Genomic DNA, 25,415 nt, shown 5'->3' with positions numbered 1-25,415 from the left:
CTAAGGAATCGTAGACTGAGGAATATCCCCTCCTGATTTATTTATTTATTTATTTTTACATTTCTATACCGCCTTTCGTTAAAAGAAAACCCCAAGGCAGTTTACAAAAATTAAAACATACAATAAAAGCAGTAAAAACATCAAGCAATAAAAACATCAAGCTAAAAACATATAAACAAGCATAAAAACACGACAAAAGATAACAGATAAAAACACAGAGAAGCCGCAGTAAAAATGATCATGTAAAAGCCTGGGTAAAAAGCCAAGTCTTTAAAAGCTTTCTAAAAGCTGTGATGGAGTCTGAGGAACAAATGGCCACCGGGAGAGCATTCCAAAGTCTAGGGGCAGCAACAGAGAAGGCCCTGTCCCAAGTGCACGAAAGCCGGGACTCCCTCATTGTCGGCACCCGGAGCAGGGCCCCCTCAGATGTCCTTGTCAAGTGGGCAGCAACCCTTGGGAGCAGGCGGTCCCTCAAATACCCCGGGCCCAAACCATTAAGGGCTTTAAAGGTCAAAACCAGTACCTTGAATTGGACCCGGAAACGAACCAGCAGCCAGTGCAGCTCTTTCAAAATGGGGGTGACATGTTCCCAACGGGCAGCTCCAGATAACACCCTCGCTGCCGCGTTTTGCACTAGCTGCAGTTTCCGGATATTCTTCAAGGGCAGCCCCACGTAGAGCGCGTTACAGTAATCCAGCTGCGACGTGACTAAGGCGTGGGTAACCGTGGCCAGATCTGCCTTCTCGAGAAAGGGACGCAGCTGGCGCACCAGCTGAAGCCGTGCAAAGGCACCCCTGGCCACCGCCTCCACCTGAGCTTCCAAAAGCAGAGCCGGGTCCAGTAGTACCCCCAAGCTGCGTACTTCCTCCTTCAAGGGGAGTGCAACCCCATCCAGAACCGGCAAAATTTCCTCATCCCGATTGGCTCTCCTACTGACCAACAGTACCTCCGTCTTATCCGGATTCAATTTCAGTTTGTTAGCCCACATCCACCCCATCACGGCCTCCAGCCCCCAATTCAGGACACCCACCGCCTCCCTAGGATCAGATGACAAGGAGAGATAGAGCTGAGCGTCATCCGCATATTGCTGACAACTCAGTCCAAATCCCCGGATGACCTCTCCCAGCGGCTTCATGTAGATGTTAAACAGCATGGGGGACAAGACCGAACCCTGCGGGACCCCACAGGCCAACGGCCACGGGGCCGAGCAGTAGTCCCCCAGCACCACCTTCTGGACCTCTCCTCAAGAAAGGACCAGAACCACTGCAATGCAGTGCCTCCGATCCAGATCAAGGCATATTGGCTACCCATGGTTCCGGCCTGGCCCTGACACATACTAACCCCAACTTCACACAATCCAACCAGTGTTCTCTGTAACAGGGATTCCCAGATGTTTCTGACTACAGTTCCCAGAATCCTCAGCCAAAGGCCATTGCAGCTGGAAATTCTCGGAGCTGTAATCAACAACATCTAGAAATCCCTGTTACAGGGAACAGTGAATCCAACCCAGTCCCTTCTCTCAATACATAGTTTGGTGACCCTGTTGCCCCCGGCCATCTTCTCATTGCTGCACACACCATTGTAAATGCTTCCTGAGATGACGTTAGAGGCAAGTCGAAAGGCTTTGGTTGGCCCAGAAAGAGAATGTGAATGTCAGGATTTACTGTTTGGGTAGCTTTGTAGATCCAAGCAGGAGATCCAAACTTGATCCAAGCAGGATCAGGCAAAGGTATCGAGGCTCCTGAAGCTAGGTCCAAAATGCTGCCTTGCCCCATGGCCTTGGTGGGGGGAAGTCCCCTTGCAAAAACAGCTCTTGCAAGCTTTGAAAGGGCAGGGAGGAGGGAAGATTGCTGGAAGCCTCCTTTCCTTTCCTCATGCTTCTTGCAAGCTTCACATGTAGGGCTCTTGGCAAAGTATGCGAGAGTCAGATCAGTCCGAAAAAGCTCCCTCGGTGGGATCATTTTGCCACCCTGCTAGTGCCCCAGTAATCTGCCACCTAAGGTGACTGCCTCATCTTGCCTCATGAAAGAGTCGCCCCCTGAAGCCTTGCTGCAAGCTGGCTAGATATGGACCTTTGAAGGGTGGAGTGGTACCCACAGCTCCTGGCTTCAAATACTGATCTCCACACCTCTGGCCACAAGAAGAATATCGGATGCATTTCTGGAAGTACTGATTGCCTTGCAGGAGGTCTCTTTTCCCATGAACTTCTCCTCCAGAGAAATTATATCACATCTAGGCCTTGATTTCAATCACCCTCCAATTTCCATGTTCAACCCTTGCTATTTTTAAGCCTGAATGGTTCATAAATATAATCACGATTCTTTCTGGGCTACTCTGGATGGGGAGTGTAAGAGAGATTTAACATCCCGATGTCCTACTTTTCTCTTTTGTAACTTACAACTTCCTCAGGTGTTAAGCTTGCTGCTGAGCATTTCCTCGCCTTAAAGAGGCACCAAGGTCACCAGATCTAAGATGCCCTCACTTGTAAGATGCACTGCATGACTGCAATGCATGGGACAAGATAATGTCATTTCATCAGAGATGCATTCTGTCAGCAGTGTGTGCCATTGATACGCACAACACGAAAATCCAAGTTCTCACCAAGGATTATGAATCCAAATAAATGTGTTTGCTTTTTTGCATTGTTTGTTCAGCTTCCCCAGATGCAGATTTTCAAATAATTAGTAGCAGAGTGAGAAGGGGCAAAGAAGGAAGGGCAAGAGATTAAAGAAGGAACGAAGGAGAGAGGCAGTGATAACTACAAGGCGGTGTCACACCTTCTCAGTTGTTGTGGACTGCTTCATGTTTTGGAAGTTCTCCATCTATAATTCATAGGAAACATGTTAGGAGCAAAGTGTACATGTTTTCTGTGGGGACAGAATTGTGTGTCTGAACAAATATCAATAGGTTTTTTGCTGCATTGGCTGTGAAATCGTCCAAAGCTGAATGTTCTCCAGCTTAGATTTTCACCCTGATAGCAGTGATTTGAGGGTGGTTTTGAAACATCTTTCCAAGTCTTTACTCTACCTTTTTTGTGTCTGCCTGCAACTGTTTGTAGCCACTATTCCCTGCTTTGCTGTTATATCACTGGCCATGGTTGTCCTCTGTTATTTCTCCCTGCGTGGTCCCAGCCAGTCAGAGATCATATACTGGGTATGATTAGGGATGTGCACAAAACTGATTTGCCAGGTTCGGTTCGGATTCATACCAGACCGGCATGTTTGGTTTTGCCCCATGGAACAGGGGGCCCAGCTGGGCTTGAATTCAAGCCAGTTTTGGCCTGGTTCAAGGGTGGCAGGAGGCATTAAAATACTGTAAAATAATGAATTACTTATCACCACTGGTGGCTGTGGCAGCCTCAGGGGGTACTGCACGGTGGCCAGGGGAGGGTCTCCAGTGGCTCTCCCTCCCCCACAGGCCTTCCTCCAAGTTTGGGAGCAATTTTGGCCCTCTGCACATGCACTGTGGCCATTTTTCAATATCAAACTGGTTTGCACATCTCTAGGTATGATGATGACACAATGCTATGCAGCCAAACAGATTTAGCTATGTGCTGATGTGACAAAAGGGTAAATGAAGTCCATTAGAATGAGGGCAATGTTTTTTGGTAACTTTTTACATGGGCGAACCAACCCAATCAGGGATCTTATACTGTGCACTATGATGTCACCATGCCATATAGCCAAAGAGATTTAACTATGTGCTGATGTCAGAGAGGGCAAAAGAGGTCCATTAGAATGAGGGCAAGGCTTTTTGTAACTGTTTGCATGGGTAATCCCAGCTAATCAGGGATCGTGTACTGGGCATGATGATACTACAATGTTGATAGAGAGATACATAGATACATAGATATAGGTATTTAGATACAAACATACATACACACACACACACACACACACACATATATATGCTATATACCAGGGTTTCTTAACCTTGGGCCCCCAGATGTTGTTAGACTACAACTCCCAGAATCCGCAGCCACAAAGGCCATGTCTGGGGATCCTGGGAGTTGTAGTCCAACAACATCTGGGGGCCCAAGGTTAAGAAACCCTGATACATACCCTTTTCATAGAAACACCACTAATGGAAATCAGGTTGGTGGGAACAACATGACCAACATTTAATTGAGATTGTTTATCTAGGATTTGAATACTGACTGTCAGTCTTGGTTAAATGTTGGGTTGGTGCACTACCAGCCTGAGATTGCAGATTTTTCCTGGTTTCTCACAGCACACTCAGAGGGAGCACAACCAGGATATGTGAGAACCAGCCTCCCAAAGAGAAAAAGATGCCAGATGATGATCTTTCCCCTCTCCCTTTTCTTTTTCTCCCTTTGCCTTTTTTTAAAAAGGTCTTTTATCCAGTTGAAAAACATCAAGGAAGTTGAAGGTGAAATGTGAATGTCCAGTGCTTATTTGCATCCAGTTTGCTAACCGACATTTGGTGCAGTCTGGGGTCCCATGGTGGTCAAATCACAACCCAGTGCTTACACAGGCTTGGCACCACATCCAACTGCCCTGATTATTCTGCTCAATATAGGAGGCACAAAATGTCTTGTGCGAGGTCATAAAAATGCAGTTCCTGTCCTCCTTTTTGCATTTCTCTGTCTCGGCGGATTTATCGTTGCCATTGAGCAAATGAGTGGCGGAGAGATGTTTCCTTTAATAAACATGGGCTGAATAATGTTCCTTGGGCTCACATCAGAGAATGTCTGGAAATAAAGTCACCTGGAAAAAAAACCCATTGACAAGGAAGGCTGGATTTCGGGTTTATGGGCCTCATGAATTCCACTGAAATTGAATCTTTGGTATGCAAACATCAAAGTACAGAGCTGGACTGAATCTGAAAGTCGCCCATTCTGATGCTTTTTTGCAGGCGTCTTTCTATCCTATACACTCAGAGTGGCAAAGAACATTATTAAGAGAGGACAGATTTTGCTATAATATGTAATGTATTTAATGTGGATGCCATTTGTGTGGTCAGCAACACCACGCTGACCATGCAAATGCTGCCCACACATGTGTGGACACCATGTGCATGCTGGCACCATGCAGGGGTTTGTTAGGAAGCACACAGCCCCAGCAGGAAGTTGAAGGGGGCAGCAGAGAGCAGGTCAGTGCCTTCTCCCTTTTTCTTAACGTTCTCTGTCCCATTTCCCCAAAAGTGCTCAAACCGCAGTTCAAACCATGGTCCGTACACATCCCTAATTAATGGGGCTAGTTTGTTGATCTTATTAATTATGTTTGCTTGACATTTTCAAACTTATTCAGAAAATGGGCCAGATTCCTCTTAGAAAATATTGAGGTCGTTCTGATGACCAGCCCTACCTGGGTACAACAGGGTAAACCCAGGTAGGGCTGGTTGTGAGAGGTCATGGATCGCTCCCGATCCCACCACTCCTTCCCCCAGATAGCCCTGATTGCAAACTCAAGCTTACAGTGAGGCAGGAGGACAAGTGTGTGCCTCCTACCTCACTCACTGGTCATGCGGGTTGCCACATTATACAGCCAGGGGGGAGGAGTGACCAGCAGCATGGAGGTTTCCCAGTGTATCACATTACTCACACAATGCACTGTGGGATATGTGGCAGCCCGGGTTCCTCCCACCCCCATTGGTCGCTCCTTTGCAGGCACACAGCCGGCGGAATGCTGATAGGGCTCTGGTCATCTGGGGGAAGGCAGGTAGGCTCCTTCCTCCCTCCCCCCCCCCCAGCCTCGTCCCACCCGCCAACCTTTTGGGCGTTATTCGTATTTCTGAACATTCAATTAATTCCTATGGGGAAATTATGATTTAAGTTCGGAATGCAGACATGGCTTCCCTTAGTGGCGGTCCGTGTTAATTGCACATATTTGATCAACTGGGATGGATCCCGACTGACAGAAAGAAAAGAGAAAATTTCAGAAGCACACAAGTCAAGGAAGCCTCTTTACACCAACAGACCAAGATGAGTGAGGTGATGCTCCGTGATCCCATATAAAACATTTTGGGGGTCCCTGAGCATCTAGGAGACCTTCTGCTACGTATGACCTGCCCTCATCTTCTTTCCCCTTTGCCTTGGCCCGTCAAGCCTAACGGCAACCCTCTCTGCCTAATTGTCTTTATTGGGTGTGTTTGAAGCTTTGGCTGATGCTAAGTGCTCTGCACAGTCCCCCCAGCAGCATGCAGAGGAGAAGCTGGTCTTGTGGTAGCAACTATGACTTGCCCCTTTAGCTAAGCAGGGTCTGCCCTGGCTGCATATGAAAGGGAGACTAGAAGTGTGAGCAATGCAAGATATTCCCCTCAGGGGATGGAGCCACTCTGGGAAGAACATTTAGGTTCCAAGTTCCCTCCCTGGTAGCACCTCCAAGAGAGAGCTGAGAGAGATTCCTGCCTGCAACCTTGGAGAAGCCACTGCCAGTCTGTGAAGACAATACTAAGCTAAATGGACCTATGGTCTGACTCAGTATATGGCAGCTTCCGATTTTCCTGAACATCCCCACTATGCAATGCTGTGCTTTGCCCAGCACCAGAAGATTTCTGGGAAACTGAGTCCTTTTGAGCCCCCAGACCATCTTGGATGGCATGCACAGTGCAAGAACTTAGGAAGGGCATTTTCTATGGCCAAGTTGCCCGGGTCGCTTGACCAAAGTCTTAGGATAATTCAGGCTTCATCAGGCCTACAAAGTCAGAGGTGTGCCTTTCAGTCTGTTTTTCAGACAGACTCCAACTGAGTTGGAGCTGAAGTTGCATTTTATTTTTATTTTTTTAACATTCCGGCGTGGGTGCTAGTAGGTGCAGTCCTACTTCAAAGGGGAAAATGGAGGGCAAAGGGGTGTAACAATGCCTACGTAGGAGACGCTCACCACAAAAAGTCTCTTCTTGGTTTTTATGATAGAAGAAGACAGGACAGTCTCTGAAGTAGATTTTTGCGAAAAGCACCTGATATGGAAGATGCAAATGTACATGTGCCAGTATCGATCGATTTGCACAATTCTTATGTAAATTGATAGTGTGATGTCCAGTTGACCAATTGGTTTATAGGTCAAGGGTATATTGAATTAATTTGACCAATCAATGATGAAACAAACAAGGGGCAAAAATTGAGTGGGTGAGGGTAAGATTGGGTATATGAAGGCAGGAAGATGGGAGGGGAGGGGAGAGAGACGAGAAAGGGGGAAAACCCTGCAACAAACTTCCCGACATAGATTTGGTTGCTTTTTGCTTTGACCAATGTCTGGATAGCTTGGCTTATGAGAAGACAAGGTACCTGTAGCTGATAGCTGTATTTCATCACTGTTCTCTGGAAACTGGCACAAATTGGGTGAGAATTAAACTCTTTTTCATTTTACAGTTTGTCCGTGTGTCTTCTTGGGTTTTCCAAAGGGCAGAAATAGCCAAAGATCGGGAAAAAAGAATCTAGATTTTCTGAGTCATTTTATTTATTTATTTATTTATTCATTCATTCATTCATTCTGTAAACTGCTTTGGGAACTTTGGTTGAAAAGCGGTATATAAATATTCATTGTATTGTATTGTACTGAATGCCTTTTCCATTAGGGCAAAGGGAATTTTGTTATATTCAGATCTAACAGTAGTTTGCTGGGAGGTGTAGCCCTTCTTCCTAGAGCTCTTAAGAGCGAGTTCTGTCTCTCTTGAAGGGCCCTCCCAGCACTGAGAAAAGAGCAGTACTGTGTGGAGGTCTGACAGACTGACTAATAAAATGACTGAGTGAGTGAGGAGGTCAGCATAGAAGGAAATGGCTCTCCCATTGAGAGGTGGTTGTTTTGTTGTTGTTTTTTTGTTTTTTGCTTTGTTTTTGCCAACATGCCCCCTGCTTGATAGATTGTGAAGATCACTGGGCTAGGAGTCAGGTCTGACCGGTGTAAATTGAGATCCTCAATCTACCACAAGCCCACATCCTTTCCAAGGAGAAAAAGACATATTTCCTGAGCCAAATCCACGCTCTGAACTTCTTCTGACCCCTGTGGATATTCCACAGTTTGGCTGAAGCTCCCCAAACGGTGGAACAGAGTGCCTACGCCTTCAAAGTGCAATGTTAATTGAAACACAGAGCAGTATTTCAGTGGTACAGCATATACAAATATTATTCCTCCGACTGGGACATTTGAGCAACCAGAATGGGAAGGTAGATCAATAATTCTTCTATTAGATAATTGAAATATGCCCCTTGATTTACACTAATGTACTTGTTAAGCAATAAGTAATCAGGCCAAAGGCAGGCCTTGCATAAGGGAAGGAAATATTTGATTTTAACACTCCCTAGGCATGCACAAGACAAGTTTGCTTGGGTACATCATGTCCATAACAAGCTGCTCATGACAGTGGCCATCAGATCTCATCGGAAGTGACCGCTGGTGGTGTGAATCTGGGTTGTTCCCCTTCAGGCAAAACATCAGAGGGATTTTGAGAGAAGCCATTTGGGACATCTGGAGGGTGCTGGGTGGGTCCCAGACTGGGGGCCCCTGTTATGCCCTGCCTGCTCAACAGACTGCCCCTTGCTGCCCCTTGTGGCAGCCTGAAATACTGCAAGCGGATTACTACGGGCTTCGGAAGCCCTGCGCAAGCCCCGCTCTCGGGAATCACTCACTGGCCTTCTTGCTGTAAGAGGAAGCATAAGAGACTTCCTGGCGGAGGCGGGCCTTGCCTTGGTATCATGATTCCTTGGTCTGGTGTGCATCTCCTGGCTCTTCTTCAAGAGACCATGAGCCCTTTCTCGCGATCAAGGACCCAGGCAGGAGGGGACGCAGGGAGGAGGGCAACAGCGGGCAACCTGGGTCCCAGTTGCTGGGGGCACAGATCATGTTGCCCCAGGCAGTGCGGAATTGCGGGAGCTGGGACACATCCTCCTGGCCCATGGAAATCCCACAAAGCACCATGCGATTATGCAGTGCATTGTGGGTACACACACACCGGCGACAGACGGGTGCCCCTCAGCACCCGCTCCCTTAGCCTCACTTAACAGCCAGGCTTCATAGTCGGTTCTGCTACTGAGGCACCCCGGGGAGCTGTGTGGACCCTGGCGGTTCTCATGGGCGGACAAGCCTGGGCTTCGCTCTGTCTTGGCAGATCGCGAGAACAGTCTCCATGGTTGTGACTCCTGCCTGACCCTCTTGGCTGCAGTTGATCTGGCTTGACGTTTGCCATGGATTGGACGCCTGGCTTCTGTTGTGACCCTCTCACCTGACGGATACTTGCCTTGGACCTCCCACATGCTCTTGGTCCTTGACTCCTGTCTTGGCTCTCCGGTTGCTGGTGGATTGTCTTGGCTTGACTCAGGGTGTGTGCTTGATTCCTAATCCGGATACCTGTCTCAGCCATCCAGCCCCTGGTTCATCTGCTGGGCTGGCCCCAGTGCCCCTGACTCCCAGTCCTGGCTTTTGCATTCACACTCTCTGGTACTGCTGCCCACGACTCGGCTCTTCTGACCCACACCCTCAGAGGTCAGATGCCAGGGCCCTCTTTCCCAGCAGACTTTAATTCTGTGCTTTGAGGCCACACTCTCTAGCTATAGTATCAGCTGGCCTGAGCATCCAATCAGCTGATTCCCAAGGGCCAATCCCTGTCCACCAGGCCCTATAAAACATCAGAGCTGGTGCCTCAGTCTGAGCGACTGGTCCCTGGTGTGAAGGTGCAGCCTGCTCCTTGTTCCTGAGTCCTGTCTTGGATCTTGATTGCCTCGCCTTGACTACTTCTGGCCCTCCTGATCCTTGACTGCTGTCTTTACTCCTGTCCTGCTTGACTGGCTTCATGAGGCCATTCTCGTGATCAGCCTAAACTGGACTAGGAAAGCCAAGGTCAGTCTTTGCTGATCATAAGAGCTACGGGGAGCCGCACAGCTCCTTTTGGCAGCCCGGCAGCAGACCCCGCAAAGAGGCCACCCTCTTAGGTGGGCTTAAGAGAGCTAGAACTCTCTTAGCCCCATTTCTTTGATTGTCTGCCTGCGATGGCACGATTGCAGGGATCCCCCATAATGCATTGCACACTCGCATGGTGGATTATGAGAGTTCTGGGGGGCGGGTGGGGCAGGGCGGGTCTTCCCAGTCCCTGACCCACTGCACTGCTGGGTGCAGCCAGCAATTGTCTGAGTGGGCAATCTGCCACAGGGGGGTTTCTGAGGGGAGGTGAGTGCTAGTAGCCTTCCGGGAGCTCTCCCTTGAATATTTTCTCACTGATCATGAGAAAGGGCTTCATACCTGTTTCTGGCCTTTCTGACCCTTGTGCGCTACACAGGAACATGACCCCTGCCTGTTTTGAACCATGTGGCTGCTTTTCAACTGACAGCCAGTTCCTTGGGTCCTGGAATTGGTTGATGCCAGAGAGCATATCAGGATGCAAGGCATGGACACACCGGAAGTTGAGTGTAACCAAAAGACTGAAGTGCCAGCTAGGCCACTGGCAGTTCCATCTGTTGCTCATGTTCAACTTCCAGTGTTCATAACCTGATATGTCACCAGGACTCATCAAACATCAGGAACCAGAAGTACTCCACAGTGGAATTCGAAGAACATCGATGTTGAAAGGTAAAGTGTGCCGTCAAGTCGATTTCAACTCATGGCGCCCACACAGCCCTGTGGTTGTCTTTGGTAGAATACAGGAGGGGTTTACCATTGCCTCCTCCCACGCAGTATGAGATGATGCCTTTCAGCATCTTCCTATATCGCTGCTGCCCGATATAGTACCAGTGGGGATTCGAACCAGCAACCTTCTGCTTGTTAGTCAAGCATTTCCCCGCTGCGCCATTAGGTGCCTCCTCCAATGTTTAGATGCCTCTAAATACCAGTTGAGGAGTCACCTAATGGCACAGTGGGGAAATGACGTGACTAGCAAGCCAGAGGTTGCCGGTTCGAATCTCAGCTGGTATGTTTCCCAGACAATGGGAAACTCCTATATCGGGCAGCAGCAATATAGGAAGATGCTGAAAGGCATCATCTCATACTGCACAGGAGGAGGCAATGGTAAAGCCCTCCTGTATTCTATCAAAGACAACCTCAAAGGGCTCTATGGTCACCAGGAGTCGACACCGACTCAGCACACTAAATACCAGTTGCAGGGGAGCCACAGCAGGTTGTGCCCTCACCTCTTGCCTATGGGATTTTCAGAGGCATCTGGTGTTTCCCACAGATGGGGAACAGAATGCTGGAAAAGATAGGCCTTGGCCTAACCCAGCAGGGCTGTTCTTATGTTCTTAAGAGAAATTCAAGTTCAAAGATAATTCCATATATATATATATATATGAAAGCAGTGATTCAGGTGTCTATCTATATGGAGAGGAAGAAAGGAAGAAAGAGACCTACCGTGATCAGATTAATTATATCTCTAGTGCGTTGTCCATTTCTGTTCTTTTGCTGAAAAAGTAGTGGGCCATGCAGGGAGCTTCAAACAGAACCACCTCCAGAAAGGCCAGTCAAAGCATTTACATAAGTAAGGTTGAGTATGAGCAAGTCCAGATTGCTGTTTCGGCCACAGGAGCTGACCCAGAGTCCCTTCTCGCCTTGTTTACCCAGCCATTTGTCTCTAATCATATTGGATAATAGAGTCAGTCTCTTTTATGACTCTTGTTAAGATGTACCATCAGCGACCCCAACAGAGCAAAGCTCTCTCTCTTGCTCTCTCCCTCTCTTGCCTAGGAAATAAATCAATTCCCAGCCTATGGAAGAGCAAATGTGAAGGGCAAAATATCTCCCATGGCATGTAACATGCATGTCAATTGTGAGGCCAATAATGAGACGGAACCTAGTGGGACCAAAGAGTTAATTTCTGCCCTACAGCTAATGAAATGGCAGACAATCAGAGAGGAGAAGGTGAGGCTGTGAGAACCGCATGGGCAACATAATTAATCCCTGCCTTGTTAAGAATTGGTGGCACCTTCAGGACATGCTAATAGGGCCCTCCGTTTCCGGCTGCAGAATGCCGTGCATTTTTCTGACCACAGTTTCCACCACCAGGTGTGATTAGCAAAGAGCTTCTAATTCTGTGCTTCTTTTTTTTGGTGATGGTACTGAGTACCAACATCTATTGGCACCTTGTCCCACCTGGAATCTTTGGTCTTTGCTTTCATGCCTTGCAGGGAATGAAGGCAAAGCTCTCCCTACCACTGCGATCCCAGGCAGGGAGTGGGTTTCCAAGCACCGCACCCGGGTGATCGCAGTGTGCGAGAGACAGTTATTTTTAAAGATGAGTTAGATACTCCAGTAGTTGTTGTTTTTTTTTAAACCTGTTAATTAAAAAGACTTCTTAAAGATAAACATATGTTAATAATTAAATTCCTGTCAGCAACATGCACATTGGAGTTACAATGATGTTACAGTTCTGTCATAGTTCCAATTAAGCGAAAGGAATATTTAGTCCACCTATAACTCTTCCCTCGTTAATAGTGTTACTCTGTTTTCTAACTTTGGTTTTATAATTCCCTTGTCTTCACAAACCCTACAGATGTCTTCCTTTTCTTTTTCTACTCCATTTCCCAACCCAAAGGAACCACTTCTCTTCCCAACTATCCTCCCATGTCCTTTCGCTGCTGATGTGCAAGGCCCATTCCCTGCCCATGAACTATATGACTGTATTTTATTTCCAAAATCTTCCCAACCATTTAGCAGGCTATCACACGCACACACACACACACACACACACACACACACACACACACACTTTAGATATACCATATTTACCCAAATAGAAGACAACCCTGAATTTTAAAAAACCCCTTTAAAATACAGTTCAGTTACAGATTATTGTATTTAGCAATAGCAATAGCAATAACATTTATATACCGCTCTATAGCCAGAGCTCTCTACGTGGTTTACAATGATTTTAGCATGTTGTCCCCAACATTCTGGGTACTCATTTTACCGACCTCGGAAGGATGGAAGGCTGAGTCAACCTTGAGCCCCTGGTCAGGATCAAACTTGCAACCTTCTGGTTACAGGGCGGCAGTTTTACCACTGTGCCACCAGGGGCTCATATTTACCTGAAAGAACGAGGCATCTAAATTTAAGATGACTCCCCCCCCCCCCCGATTTCTAATATCAAAGAACTTGAGGAAAACCTACACTGGGATTCAGGAATATAAATATATATATACTGTATATATATAAATATATATATACTCTCTGTGTGTGTGTGTATATATATATATATATATATATATATATATATATATATATATTCTCTAAGACGTACCCGTCGCTAATCCCATGTGTGGCAGCTCTTGCGAGAGTTCCCAAGCAAGCTGGCGGGAGGGTGAGAGGAAAGCAGTGATGGACAGGCATTGTAGGCAGAGGTGGGGGAGGGAAATAGCAGCAGTAAGGAAAAGAAAATAGTGGCAGCAGCCACGGGGAAGAAAACAATGGCTGCGGCAGGGGAGAAAGCAGCGGCGGGAAAATAAAATGGTGGCAGGGGGGCAGAAAATGGTGATGACGGGAGAGAAAGTGGTGGTGGCCGGTGTGCTGAGAACAGGGGGTGGGGAGCTAAGAGGGAGGGGGAAGGGGAGAACTAGCAGCACAGATGCTCTGCGCCCGGGCCAGTTAGTATAGATATAATTTTATTAGGCCACCATCCATTTTATCACACAGGCTATTATTAAAAATTGTCACTTCTCTCTCTCTCTCTCTCTCTCTCTCTCTCTCTCTCAAAAACCAACTGTTTAAAAATGTATAATGGCTGGCATACAGAGCACAGGTTGCTGAGAGAGCAATCTAACAAAATGTCCCAAGTAACTGTGCCAGTGCAATGGGAAAGCAACAACTTGATGCCTTCTCCTCCCCCAGAAAGCTGTCTGTGCCACCTGAAAATGCAACCCCGAGGGTTGCGCAGCCATCTGAGACATATATTTGGGTGGCACAGAAGGCTCCCTGGGGAACAGGAGGGCATCCAAATACTGTGTCAATTTACAACCTAAACACGCTGCTGAAACAGCCAGATCTTTGCTGCTTGACAGAATGCAAGCAGCAATGGGGCCCTGTGAGCTCCTTGCTTCCACACAATCACTTCTACCCAGGTTTTTGCTCTTACCTTGCTTCCACACAACCTAAAATTGGGAGCACACACTGCTCCCAAACCTGGGAAGAACACAGTTTTTGATGGTGTGAATGACCTCAATACTAAGCAAGATAGACCAATGGTCTGGCTAAGTATAAGACAGCTTGCTTTGTAACTTGACTTCTAGAACCTCTTCTCAGTCAGTTCATGTAGGAGCATAGGAACATAGGAAGCTGTCATATACCAAGTCAGACCATTGGCCTATCTAGTTCAGTATTGTCTTCACAGACCAGCAGCGGCATCTCCAAGGTTGCAGGCAGGAATCTCTCTCGTCCCTATCTTGGAGAAGCCAGGGAGGAAACTTGGAACCTGGATGCTTTTCCCAGAGCAGCTCCATCCCCTGAGGGGAATACTTTACAGTGCTCACACTTCTAGTCTCCCATTCAGATGCAACCAGGGTAGACCCTGCTTAGCTAAGGGGACAAATCATGCTTGCTACCACAAGACCAGCTGAGTAGTCTAGCCAGTACCTTGCATAAGCTAAATGTGTTTCAGAATTCTCTACAACACCTTGGGAGGCCATACAGAAGCAGAGCCCCAATGTGTAAATGGTTCCCTCAGGGTAATTTTCTGAATGTAGGAAGTTTGCAAACTGCTGTGCTAAAACTGAAACCAATACGCTTCCAAGATTTTTCTACTGCCAATTTTTCTGTTGAATATGCAGCAGCTAATATTCTCTGAACAGTCAAATATTTACCAACTGTTCACTTAATATTTGGCACCATCTGGACTTGACATCCAGTGATATTTGATCTCAGTATTTGATAGTTGTGGAATGGTGTGGAGGGCACCTCTCCAGCGGGCCCTGCGTATAAGACAACTCGCTGTCACCAGGTAGAGTTCTGAAGCTGCACTTGAGAAAAAAAGGTAGAGTGAGTAATTTAGGCAAGTAGGCAGACAGACACCATTGAAAGACTTTGGAGGAGACCATGGACAGCCAGGAAAACAAACAAATGGATCATAGAACAAATCAATCCAGAATTTTCACTCAAGGCACAAATGACCAAGGTCAAACTATCATACTTCAGACACTTTATGCGAAGACCCAGATCCCTTGAGAAGTCCATAATGCTGGGGAAAGTTGAAGGAGAGAGAAGAAGAGGATGACCAGCAGCAAGGTGGATGGACTTGATAATCAAGTCAGCAAAAGAATGCACTACTGAGAGACCTAAAAGGCCAACTTGAAGAAAGACCATCCTGGAGAGAATCTATCTATGTGGTCACTAAGAGTCGACCCCGACTTGATGGCACTTAATCAATCATCAATCAATCAATCAATTGAAAGTCCAAAAAAACAATAAAAGGTTACTTGCTTCAAAATCTTCTTAGTTGCAAAACAGTTCAGTAATGTTAAGTAATTGTCCCCATACCCCCGCCGCAAAGAAGACACGGACACATTTCAAATTGGGTTAAAGGGCTATAACTTCATTGAATAATCAATGTGGAATAAACTCCCCACCCCACAACAGTGCGGGCCTATGAAGGGCCGGGTTCAGACATCTCTGCCCTTCCCCGTGACTTGAATGGGCGATACACCCTGACTTAAGGATAGAAGCAATGCAATCCTGCTTCATCTCCATCCTTGCCAACCCCAAAGGGGTCAGGGGACTTCTAGGACTTCCCAACCCCCTAGCCACACAGCCTTTGAGGTCTGTGAAGCCCTGAAGCAGGTGTCATGGTGAATCGAAGTCCCCAAACAGCACAGCCTCGGAGGACCGATTGACCGATCCACCCTTTCAAAATACCCAAGGGTGCTCAACGATCTCAAACCCTTCTACATCTCCACCCAGCCAGCACTGTACCTGCCCAGTTGTGACCTAGAACTAACTAGCATGAGGAAAGACAGAACAGAGTAGGCAATAAGAATGCCCCCAACACGGCCAATCAGCCGAGGGGCCAAAAATTCCTACTTGGCCTCCAAAGGACGATCAACGGAGCCTGTTCTGCCCCTAGGGGCAGTACGAAAGGGAAGCCATTACTGAACAGACTGAAGAGGGGAGGGGCAGCCTCAAGGGAATGCAAGCCCTGCCTCCTCTCCAACCCTGACCAATCAGGGTGTTACCTGTGGCTGTTGCTGAGGGGGTGGGACAAAAGACCCTTCCCCCAGCACGAGGCTGCTGGATGGGGCACAATGTTAAGTTGTTTTATTTGCTTTTTCATTAAATAAAAGAGCAAAAGCACAAGAAAAGCAAAGAATAGCCCAAACCAATAGCCTATACGAAGAGGCTATTCACACTCATGTGCAAAACTGGGCTAAGGGAGCCCAGCCCAGTTTTGTACGCATGTGTGAACTGCTGGGATCGGGCCCGATCTTGGTGGCACCGCAGTGGCAAACCCGCTTGTGGAGCCTCCCTCCAAAATGAGGTTAGGAGAGTAAGCGCTCTAATAACTTCGTTTTTTGGATTGCCTGTCAGTTATGGCTGCAACGCAGCCGTGGTTGCAGACTTGAGGAGGGGAGGGGGGATCCTCATAATGGACCACATATTTGCACAGTACATTATTGGAGCTCCTGGCGGGGGGTGGGGGGAACGGCACGTCCTGACACCCTGACCCTTGGAGCAACCGGCAGTAGCCAGTGATTGTCTGGGTGGGCAATCTGCCACTCAGAGGCAAGGACCTGCTCATCTGCAGGGGAGGTAAGCTTTTCGAGGGATTCTCCCCTTGCCCATCAGAGCCCTTCCTCTGCTCATGAGAAAGGGCTCAAACTAGGCTCAGCAACAGTCTAAAAAGGCATGCGAAGAATAACTTCCCCCGACAAACTTCCTCCTTTCCCCTGTAACAGGCCGAGCTCCTTCACTGCGACCACCGAGTCGTTTCTGCCTCTCCGCTGCTGGAGCAATTCCAGCTCCGTGATTTCCTGCTCTCTGCTCTTGACTGACCGGGGTGGGGGTCGCTTCTCTCCTGCGGTCTGCTCCCCTCTTCACTGTCCTAGCTATGTTTCTCAGGAAGACAGTTCCCAGAAGAAGCAGTTTAACCCAGGCTGCTCATCTGCAGCGCAGGCATCCCTGGCACTGCTGGCCCGCCTAACCCCACTTTGAAGCCCAGCCTTTAGACAAAGTTGAGGGTGCGAGCGTGCCCTTTACCCCGGCACTGGGATCAGATGGGTGCTTGGGCTGCTTGTTGCCTGAGTGTACACAGAGATGGGTGCCTAGAGCGCCCGTCTCAGAGGAGAGGAGAGCTGGTCTTGTGGTAGCAAGCGTGACTTGTCCCCTTAGCTAAGCAGGGTCCACCCTGGTTTCATTAGAATGGGAGATTAGAAGTGTGAGCACTGCAAGATATTCCCCTTAAGGGATGGAGCCACTCTGGGAAGAGCATCTAGGTTCCAGGTTCCCCCCCGGCAGCACCTCCAAGATAGGGCTGAGAGAGATTCCTGCCTTGGAGAAGCCGCTGCCAGTCTGTGTAGACAATACTGAGCGAGATGGACTTATGGTCTGACTCATTAAATGGCAGCTTCCTCTGTTCCTATCCCCCAATGCACCACACTCGACACACTATGCATTGTGGGATATCCAAAGGCTGGGATGTGTCATCCCAGCCTCCAGAGATCCACACTGCTGGGAGCAGTGAGGATCATGTGAGCGCACGGCAGTATACCTGAAGAAAAGCTCAGGAATCATCTGGAGGAAAGATGAGTTGGACTCTGCCTACACCCCTGCCCGCCCTCCGCATCCCAGGATCATCATGTAAATAGCCTCAGGGTCTTACTCCTAGTCAGCTCTAATTCCAGCTTTAGCGCCAACTTTAAACTCTTTCTCCAGCTTTCACTGATTTTCTGCTGCAGGCAAGCCTCCTTTTATTCTCTTTCCCCCCTCCAATATCCCTAAACCAACCAATCAAAATAAATGTGAGTCCCGTCCTTTTTTTTTTTTTAAACCAATCCAATCCAACCCTCTCCTCCCTCCAAAAACTAAACAGCAGGACTCTTTCCCCAACCAGACCAAACTGTTGAATGGGAGCTGTGAACTCTTGATCCCTGCCAGCTTCTTATTACAGAGCACAGGAAGGAAGCAAATACACATTCAAAACAGAAATTTGAAAAACACAAGAGGAGGTAAAGGCCTTGTTCCTGCACAAATGGCATTTCATACTTGGCAGGACTTTTAAATGATTGGAATGGAATCACATTTCATATTTGGCTGTATTGGAGGCAGTCAGTGTATTGGAGGCAGTCACTTGCCAGGCCTTGCCAAGGCTGTGCTTTCCGGGCACTCGATTGGAAGGTGCAGCTTGCTCCCAGGATCCTGTGCTCAGCAAACCTCATTGGCAGCAAACCTCAAGTGGGCTCCTCTGGAGTGATCCAAGCCAATTATCTGAGTGAGTGCTTCAAAGCAAGAGGCATTTGCATGGACCTGTAGCAGTGTAGCAGCGTCTCCCTCAGCCAAGAGGTGAGCTTGGGAGTCTGTGGGCACAAACGCTCCAAGGGAGATGAGAAGAAAAGAGGAACTCAGAAACGATTGGCTGTTAACAAAAGTGGCAACTTTATTAATGTAATATTTCCAGAGGTCACATAACTTCCTGACTAAAAGAAACAAAACAGGACAGAATGGAGTAGGCAAAAAAACTTTCCATCTCGGACAATCTGTTGGAAAGCCAAAAATTCCTACTCGGCCCCCAACGGGACGACCAGCAAAGCCCATTCTGTCCCTGGGAGGGAGGGGGAGGGAGGGAGGGAAGGAAGCCCAGGGTCACACGGAACAAGGGAATGGCAGGGCAAACAAAATTGGGGGGTCCCAGCCAGCCCCCAACCCCACCCCACCCCCGCTCCTTGCAGGCACGTTCACTTGGTCTCCTCTTCTGGGGCGGATCGACTCCTCCAGCCACCCAGCAGCAGCACAAGCCTGCAAGAAGCACAAAGCAGCGTCAGTGGGGTTGCCCTGCTCCTCCTCCCTTTCCACTCCGGCAGCCCAGCAAGTGGGGATTGGGCAGGGGGCTGGGGGTTGATGGGGGGGCAAGCCAGAGAATTCTGCTTGACCTCGGGCTCCCCACTGTGCAGCCACAGCATGGAGCAGGAGGGAGAGGAGGATTCTCTGGCCTGCCACCGGGCAGCACCAGGGGGCGCTACTGGGGCTGCAGGGGGCCCCCAGAGTCTCCCGGGCTCCTCTGCTGCTGCACCGGTTTGAGGAGGAATGAGGAGGGAGCGGAGGGGGGAGTGAGGCATGGCTGCGGGAGTGGAGGGGGGGAGGAGCACACCCTCGGCAGGGGAGGGGGCGGATGCCTGGATGGTGCTTCCCCTGCCAGGGGAAGCCAGGCCGCTGGGGAAGGGGAGAAAGGCGGAAGGAGGAGGGGGCGCTCCCTGGCCAGCTGGTGGGAATGGAGGGAGGCGGTGACCTTGCCCTCCTGCTGGGGCCACACAGCCTCCCCGGACCCAAGGGAAGCCCAAGAATGGTTCCAAAGGGCCACTTGGGGGCAGGGTGGTGCTGTAGCCTCCTCCCACAGCCTGCCAGCAGAAGCTAGGGGAGGAGCTTCTGCACCCCAGAGGCGGGGCTTCCTTGGGCCAGGGGAGTGGAGCCTGCTTCCCCCTCACTCCTCAGACAGAACTGCACTTCCCTGCTGGATGTCTTCTTGTGGACAGATCTTGTGTCCACGCGGTTGGAGGAGGTCTTCTGGGAGGCCCCTGCGCTGCACGGTCTTTCCTGAACCTCCCTTCAGCTGCTGATCTTCAAGGGGAGAGCACGGGGCTGTTGTTCCTGGAAAGAGAGAAGGACATTGGTTCAGAGATTGGGGGTCTTCTCACACTCTCCCCCATGACACCACCCAGCACCAGGGACTCCTGGCAGAATATCCGTGTCCTCATTTCCCAGAGGGAAGAGAGAGATTTCCTCTTTCCCTTGGGCTACTTGTACAACCGGCCACAAGGTCCGAAGATGGCATTCCAACATGAGGGATGGCTGCCAAGATTCCTGCCCACCCTTCCTGCAGCCCCAGCCTCCTCCCTAACCATCGAGGCCCCTTCAAGTGAAGCCCTGCCTTGGTCTACTCACCAGTCGGTCAGGTGGAGAGATCACCGTACTCTGGCGGGTGTCTCTTCTTCTTACAGCCCGCCCACAAGCGCCGAACGGCAGCCCGCAGCCCGTGCCGGGAGTGGAGGGAAAAGGCCTTCTTCACAATCTTCTCTGTCTTGCAGGCAACTCTCCCGACCTCGGGGTCATGGTCGCCAAGCAAGCTCTCCAGCGCTGGAGGGATGAAGGAGACACTTCAGAAGTGGCATGAAGAGATCACCCCATCCTTCGCCAAGCCCCACCATTCCACACCAAGAGGGAGCAAGTCCTGACTCTTTCTCCCCTGCACTCTGGGAAACCCTACTGCTGAGCATCCCTGAGGATGCAAGCGGGACCTTCCATTTGAGGGGACAGGTGGCCCATTCCAGCTCTGTGGTCCCTAAACCTAGGCCTCTCCCCTCACAGAAACTGCCCCTTCCCACCCAGAAACCGGCACTTACCAGCATGGAAGGTCTCTATGTTCCCTTCAGTGAGGATGCTGCCCTTTTTGTGGACCAGGTGACCTAAAAACAAGGGTGGAAGGAAATGGGAACACAGTTCAGGACACTGCGCATGGACAGCCCATTTCCGATCATTCAGGAGAGGAAGTCCTCCCCTCTCTGCTCCCTCTGGGACTGACAGATTGAGCCATTCCTCCAGGGACTCTTACGTCACCTTGGAAGGAAATTAAGCCAAGAGACCTCGCTAACGCTCACTGGGCCAGTCCTCCTGGGGAGGGAACAGCTCCTGCCCCTCCACACCCTTCTGGCAGTGCCTTCCAAGAGAATGAACCTTTGCCCACCAAGACGACCCACTAAGGGAGACCCAAAAGTCTTGTTTCGCTTACCGATCAGCAGGGCAGCCGTTCTCCTCACTGAAGGCTGCTCGCTGCGGAAGAAGCCCAGGATCTTGGTGGCCTCCATCTCCACGGCGTCCTCTGTGCCGAGCTGCCGAATCTGGGATCAAGAGCAAAGACAAATCCCGAGTGAGCAAAGCATTGCCCAAAGGTCCTTGAGCCATTTGAGCTGAGGGATGGACAGGAAGGGGCTGCCCTTACCAGACGCTTGGCGATCTTGTGGAGCAGCTCCTGCAGGCTGTAAGAGTCCCGCGCCAGCAGCCTGCCCTCCAGGTGCCATAGGAGGGCTTCCGCCAGGAGGCTCAGATTGTCCTTCGCAGCCTGCCAAAAGAAAGAACGGAATGGGAGTGAAAAAGGCTGCCAAGGGATTCCAAGAAACCTCTTAGAGGGCTTCAGGGAATAGGGCCTGGATGGGCCAAACCACAGCAGGACAGCTCGTGGATTCACCACCCCATGAGGCTAACTCTGGGGCCTGCCACTGGGCGGCTGGATTTGGGGAAGCCTAAACACCTTCGTAGGGGTGGCAGGAAGAAGTGGGCTCTCACCTGTGCTACCTCCAGGTCCTCATCCTCCACATGCATCAGCACCGCGATGAGGGTCGTGATGTTCTCCTCTGTACCCTCATGATGGTGGTGGTGGTGCTGCAGGAGATCCAGATGGGTCTTCATGGCTGCCCTTCGGATCTTAGCTTCCTCCTACAAAAAAACAGGGGTTGTCGTTGGCAGGGAGGAACTCCTCACCTCCATCACCATGAAGAAGAGCTTGCATGGGTCTCTTGCAAGAGGTCTCAAGGGGGTGTCTGGTTTCCCTTCTCCAACCCAGTCGGAACCTGCAGGTTGGCCTGCCCTCATAGTGCTGGGGGGGAAGGCTGGCGTGCAAGTACTCACGTGGTGGAAGAGAGGGCGGCACAGGGCAGCCAGGACAGCATTCACCGTGGCCTGGTGTTCTGATGGACAGTGCCTCAGCTGCTCCATGAAGGCCAGGACCCCCAAAGTGGCTTTCAGACTGGAGGTCCTGAGCCCTCCCAGGATCCCGGCACTAAAATCCTGGGGTTTCTTGGCCTAGGGAGGGAAAAGGTGGATCCTTGAAAACACATGCTAGTCCACCCGCTGCTAAACGCACCACAGAGCTGTCCGTGTTTGATGCTGCTTGGCCACCATCCACTGCCTTGGGGAGGAGATGACTCAAGCCATCCCAGAGGCATAAAGAGCGGGGAGAATGCGGCATTGGAGCACGTGGGGAATCAGGCTCCTACTGAGAGATGCATTCCTGTGCCTTCCCTTAAGCATTTCTCCTTCGTCCTGTGGCAAGGGTTCCACAGACTGAATCCACCCAACTGGAGAAATCTCCCCATCACACCTGGGGATGCCTAGGAGCACCAGCCTCAGGAAGGGCTCCCCAAAGAGAGGAGTCTCCATGCCTAGGGATGCTCCATGCCTAGGGATGTCACTCACCGCCTTCAGGGTGCCATAAATTTGGAGAAGTCCCCTTTTGCTCAGGTAGCGGATGTTCTGGCTGGGGTGGACTAGCCACGCTACCAGGAGCGTCCAGGTCTTCTCTAAGGCAGCAAAGTCTTGGTCTTTCAGGAGCAGCTAAAAGAGGGAAAGGAGGAAAACATCCATCAGCCTCTGGGGCCAGACCCTCCTCTCAGGGAAGCCCACCCTGAGGAAGACGCTGCTCACCTCCACAAAGAAGGCCACCTCTGTGAGGGAATGCTCTTCTGGATCTTTGTCCAGGCTGAAGAGGGAAGCCAGGTATGCCTTCAGCCTGGCCACTGTGGAGGACCGTGTCTGGAGGAGAGCCCTGCAAAACACCAAAAGACCCTGCTGAGTCCTGGGCGGAAGGTCCAGAAAGAGCAGACCTGACCCAAACCACACCAGCCCCCAGGCCTCCTGAGATATCTCCTATTCACTCCTACTTACCTCACCAAGAGGGCCACACCCTGGAGGCAGCTCTGCGGAGAGCACAGGGATTCCCAGCAGGTCTTCTCCGGGGTCACCTGTGCCACCCTCTCCAGCAGGGTCCGGACAATCTGCGCGGTCTCCCTGCAGAGAAGAGAAGGTTGCTGTCACCAAAGTGTGTGTCTCCTTGCGGGGTGGTGTAGTGTCAAGGGTGGAGGGACTGTGTTGGACCATGGGAGGGAGACCACAGGGGTGAAGTGACTTTCCCCACAGCTGGTTTTTTAACACTGCAGACACATTTTTAGGCTCTCTGCAGAGCCAAGAGGGCTGCAAATTCTGGGGTCTCCCCTGTGGAGCTGAGGGAAGGGGCCACCGTGCCAGAGTCACCCCAACAGGCCAGAAATGCTCCTCGCCCATCAGAGTGGGACATGGGAGAAATGACCCTAGCCTGTCCTCCCAGAGTGCTGGAAGGAGGACTTGCTGGCCCCGCTTTCCCCACCGCCATGACGTACTGAGGAGGCAGGTCTTGGCTGTCTCGATTCCCGACTCCCTCGGTGGTGTTCTGCAGGCCGGTGAGGATCTTGTTGACCAGGCCCACCAGGAGTTTGGGGAACCTCTCCTCCACCTCGCTGGCATACTCTACGCACCGGATGATGTCCCCGATCTTTGTTGCTCTCCCCTGAGGAGAAGAGGAGGGTCAGGCCTCAGCACACAGTCCGAGGGACGGTTATGGGTCAGGAGAATCCCCAGGGCCAGGCCAGTGCCATGGGTGTCTGCACCCACATCTTGGCCTGGAGGGTGCTGCCTCTGGCTCAGGGTGCATGAGGTCAACTGCAAGGGAAAGACATCCACAAGGGGAAAGGGCAAGTCCCCACCTCCCGTGTGAACAGTGACTGCCATCCAAGCCGCCATCCTGTGTAGTGCAGGAAAGGAGGGGCAGAGGGGTGGAGGGAAGTCACTCTTGGTTTGCGCCCCTTACCTCTCCCAGATGGACCGAGGAGAACCAATCTGGGGCCAGCTGTCCTCTTCTTTCCTCTTCGTCGATGTTCCTGAGAGAGGAGAGGAGAGAGAAAAGCTGCTCCAAGAACTGTCCTGTTGGAGATGGCAGCCAGCTGAAGAAGAACACGGGCACCCAAAGAGATGCTAAGCAAGGATCTCGCCTCCCTTGGGAGGTGGCTGGCAGGGGAACTTCATCAGGCCAGAGATCTCCCAAGTCCAGCCTTTCGTTCCCCACTGAGAAGCCCTGGGAAGTGTTCAAAAGGGGCTTCGAGACAGGAGCCCTCCCCTGCTCCTTCTCCCCAACACCCGCTCATGCCAACAGCATGGGGGTCTCGGAGCTCCCTCTGCTAATAGCCAGCAATAGACTTGCTGGTGTCTGTCTTGCACCTGCTGTCAATCGGCTTCCTTGGGTGAACTCCCCCTCCAGAGTCCTCAGGGAGGAAGGTGGAGGAAACATCCCTCTGTGGGGCTCAGACATGGGGGAGCTGCCCCTGTCCCCTGCAGCCTTCTGCTTACTGTGCTAAAAGCCCCCCATAGGAACATAGGGAACATAGGGAACTGCCATATACTGAGTCAGACCATCGGTCTATCTAGCTCAGTATTGTCTTCACAGACTGGCAGCGGCTTCTCCAAGGTTACAGGCAGCAATCTCTCTCATCCCTATCTTGGAGATGCTGCCAGGGAGGGAACTTGAAACCTTCTGCTCTTCCCAGAGCGGCTTCATCCCCTTAGGGGAATCTCTTCCAGTGCTCACACATCAAGTCTCCCATTCATATGTAACCAAGGCAGACCCTGCTTAGCTATGGGGACAAGCCATGCTTGCTACCACAAGACCAGCTCTCCTCCCCCAGCTCCCTACTGGCTCCTAAGGCCCTTCAGCTGAGAGGAGGGTACCTACCTGGCCAAACTGGGGGTCGGTGGAGAGTCCCACACCTCGTCCTCAATGCTGCTGATCTCATGCATCGTGTCGTCCTCGTCCGTAGAGGAGCACTGGGGAGGAGAGAGAAGAGAAATGGGAGCGTTCCAGGGCTTGCGTTGACCTTGCGAGGCTTCTGAGAGGAACCAAGCCCAAGGGACAGTTGGGAAGACATCCGGCTCTAAAATAAGACGTGCCTCTTGGTAGAAAAGGCATTTGGCATCTCTGCCCAGAAGAAAAGCCTTTCACCACATTTTTGCCCCCTTTCCAATGCCTCAGCTGCATTTCCTCCCATCCCACCAATCACAATCCCTCCCATCCTGCAGCATCTAGAACTAGAACCATTCCATGTTCTGTCTCCTGCTGGGGAACAGGGCACACACACACACACACACACACACAACCTAGAGCCCGTTCACATGAAAAAATGGATGATGAAATGGGTCATTTCTGACCTCTGCGGAGGACGAGTCTTCCACTGTGTAGGTGTTCATCATCATCTTCTTGATGAGCCACTTCTTTGGCTTCTGGACTCTGAGAGGAGAAAGGAGAGACATGGCATAAGAACATCAATGCATGCCAAGAGCCCTTGTGGATCAACCTATTTAGTTGGTTGTGAACCACTTGAGACCTGGTTACATGTGGCATCAAAGTGTGTTTATTCAGAGAGAGAGAGAGAGAGAGAGAGAGAGAGAGAGAGAGAGAGAGAGAGAATCTGGAGATTCAGA

General features: G+C 50.5%; 1 protein-coding gene across 1 annotated transcript; it reads right to left on the bottom strand.

Annotated features, from left to right (window-relative positions):
• Positions 1-19,196: 19,196 nt before the first annotated feature.
• Positions 19,197-25,200, bottom strand: LOC128333205 (uncharacterized). The gene is made up of 14 exons (XM_053268404.1): positions 25,143-25,200; positions 24,670-24,761; positions 23,752-23,821; positions 23,285-23,451; positions 22,794-22,916; positions 22,554-22,674; positions 22,326-22,463; positions 21,759-21,932; positions 21,417-21,566; positions 21,073-21,192; positions 20,863-20,971; positions 20,477-20,539; positions 20,019-20,210; positions 19,197-19,724 (listed from the first exon to the last, which is right to left on the bottom strand). The coding sequence occupies exons 1-13, from the start codon at positions 25,185-25,187 to the stop codon at positions 20,026-20,028; spliced, it is 1,557 nt and encodes a 518-aa protein (XP_053124379.1). The 5' UTR covers positions 25,188-25,200; the 3' UTR covers positions 19,197-19,724; positions 20,019-20,025.
• Positions 25,201-25,415: the final 215 nt, after the last annotated feature.

Source organism: Hemicordylus capensis, chromosome 7 (assembly GCF_027244095.1).
Source record: "Hemicordylus capensis ecotype Gifberg chromosome 7, rHemCap1.1.pri, whole genome shotgun sequence".
Classification (NCBI taxonomy): domain Eukaryota; kingdom Metazoa; phylum Chordata; class Lepidosauria; order Squamata; family Cordylidae; genus Hemicordylus; species Hemicordylus capensis.
This window is presented reverse-complemented; position numbering and strand designations above follow the sequence as displayed.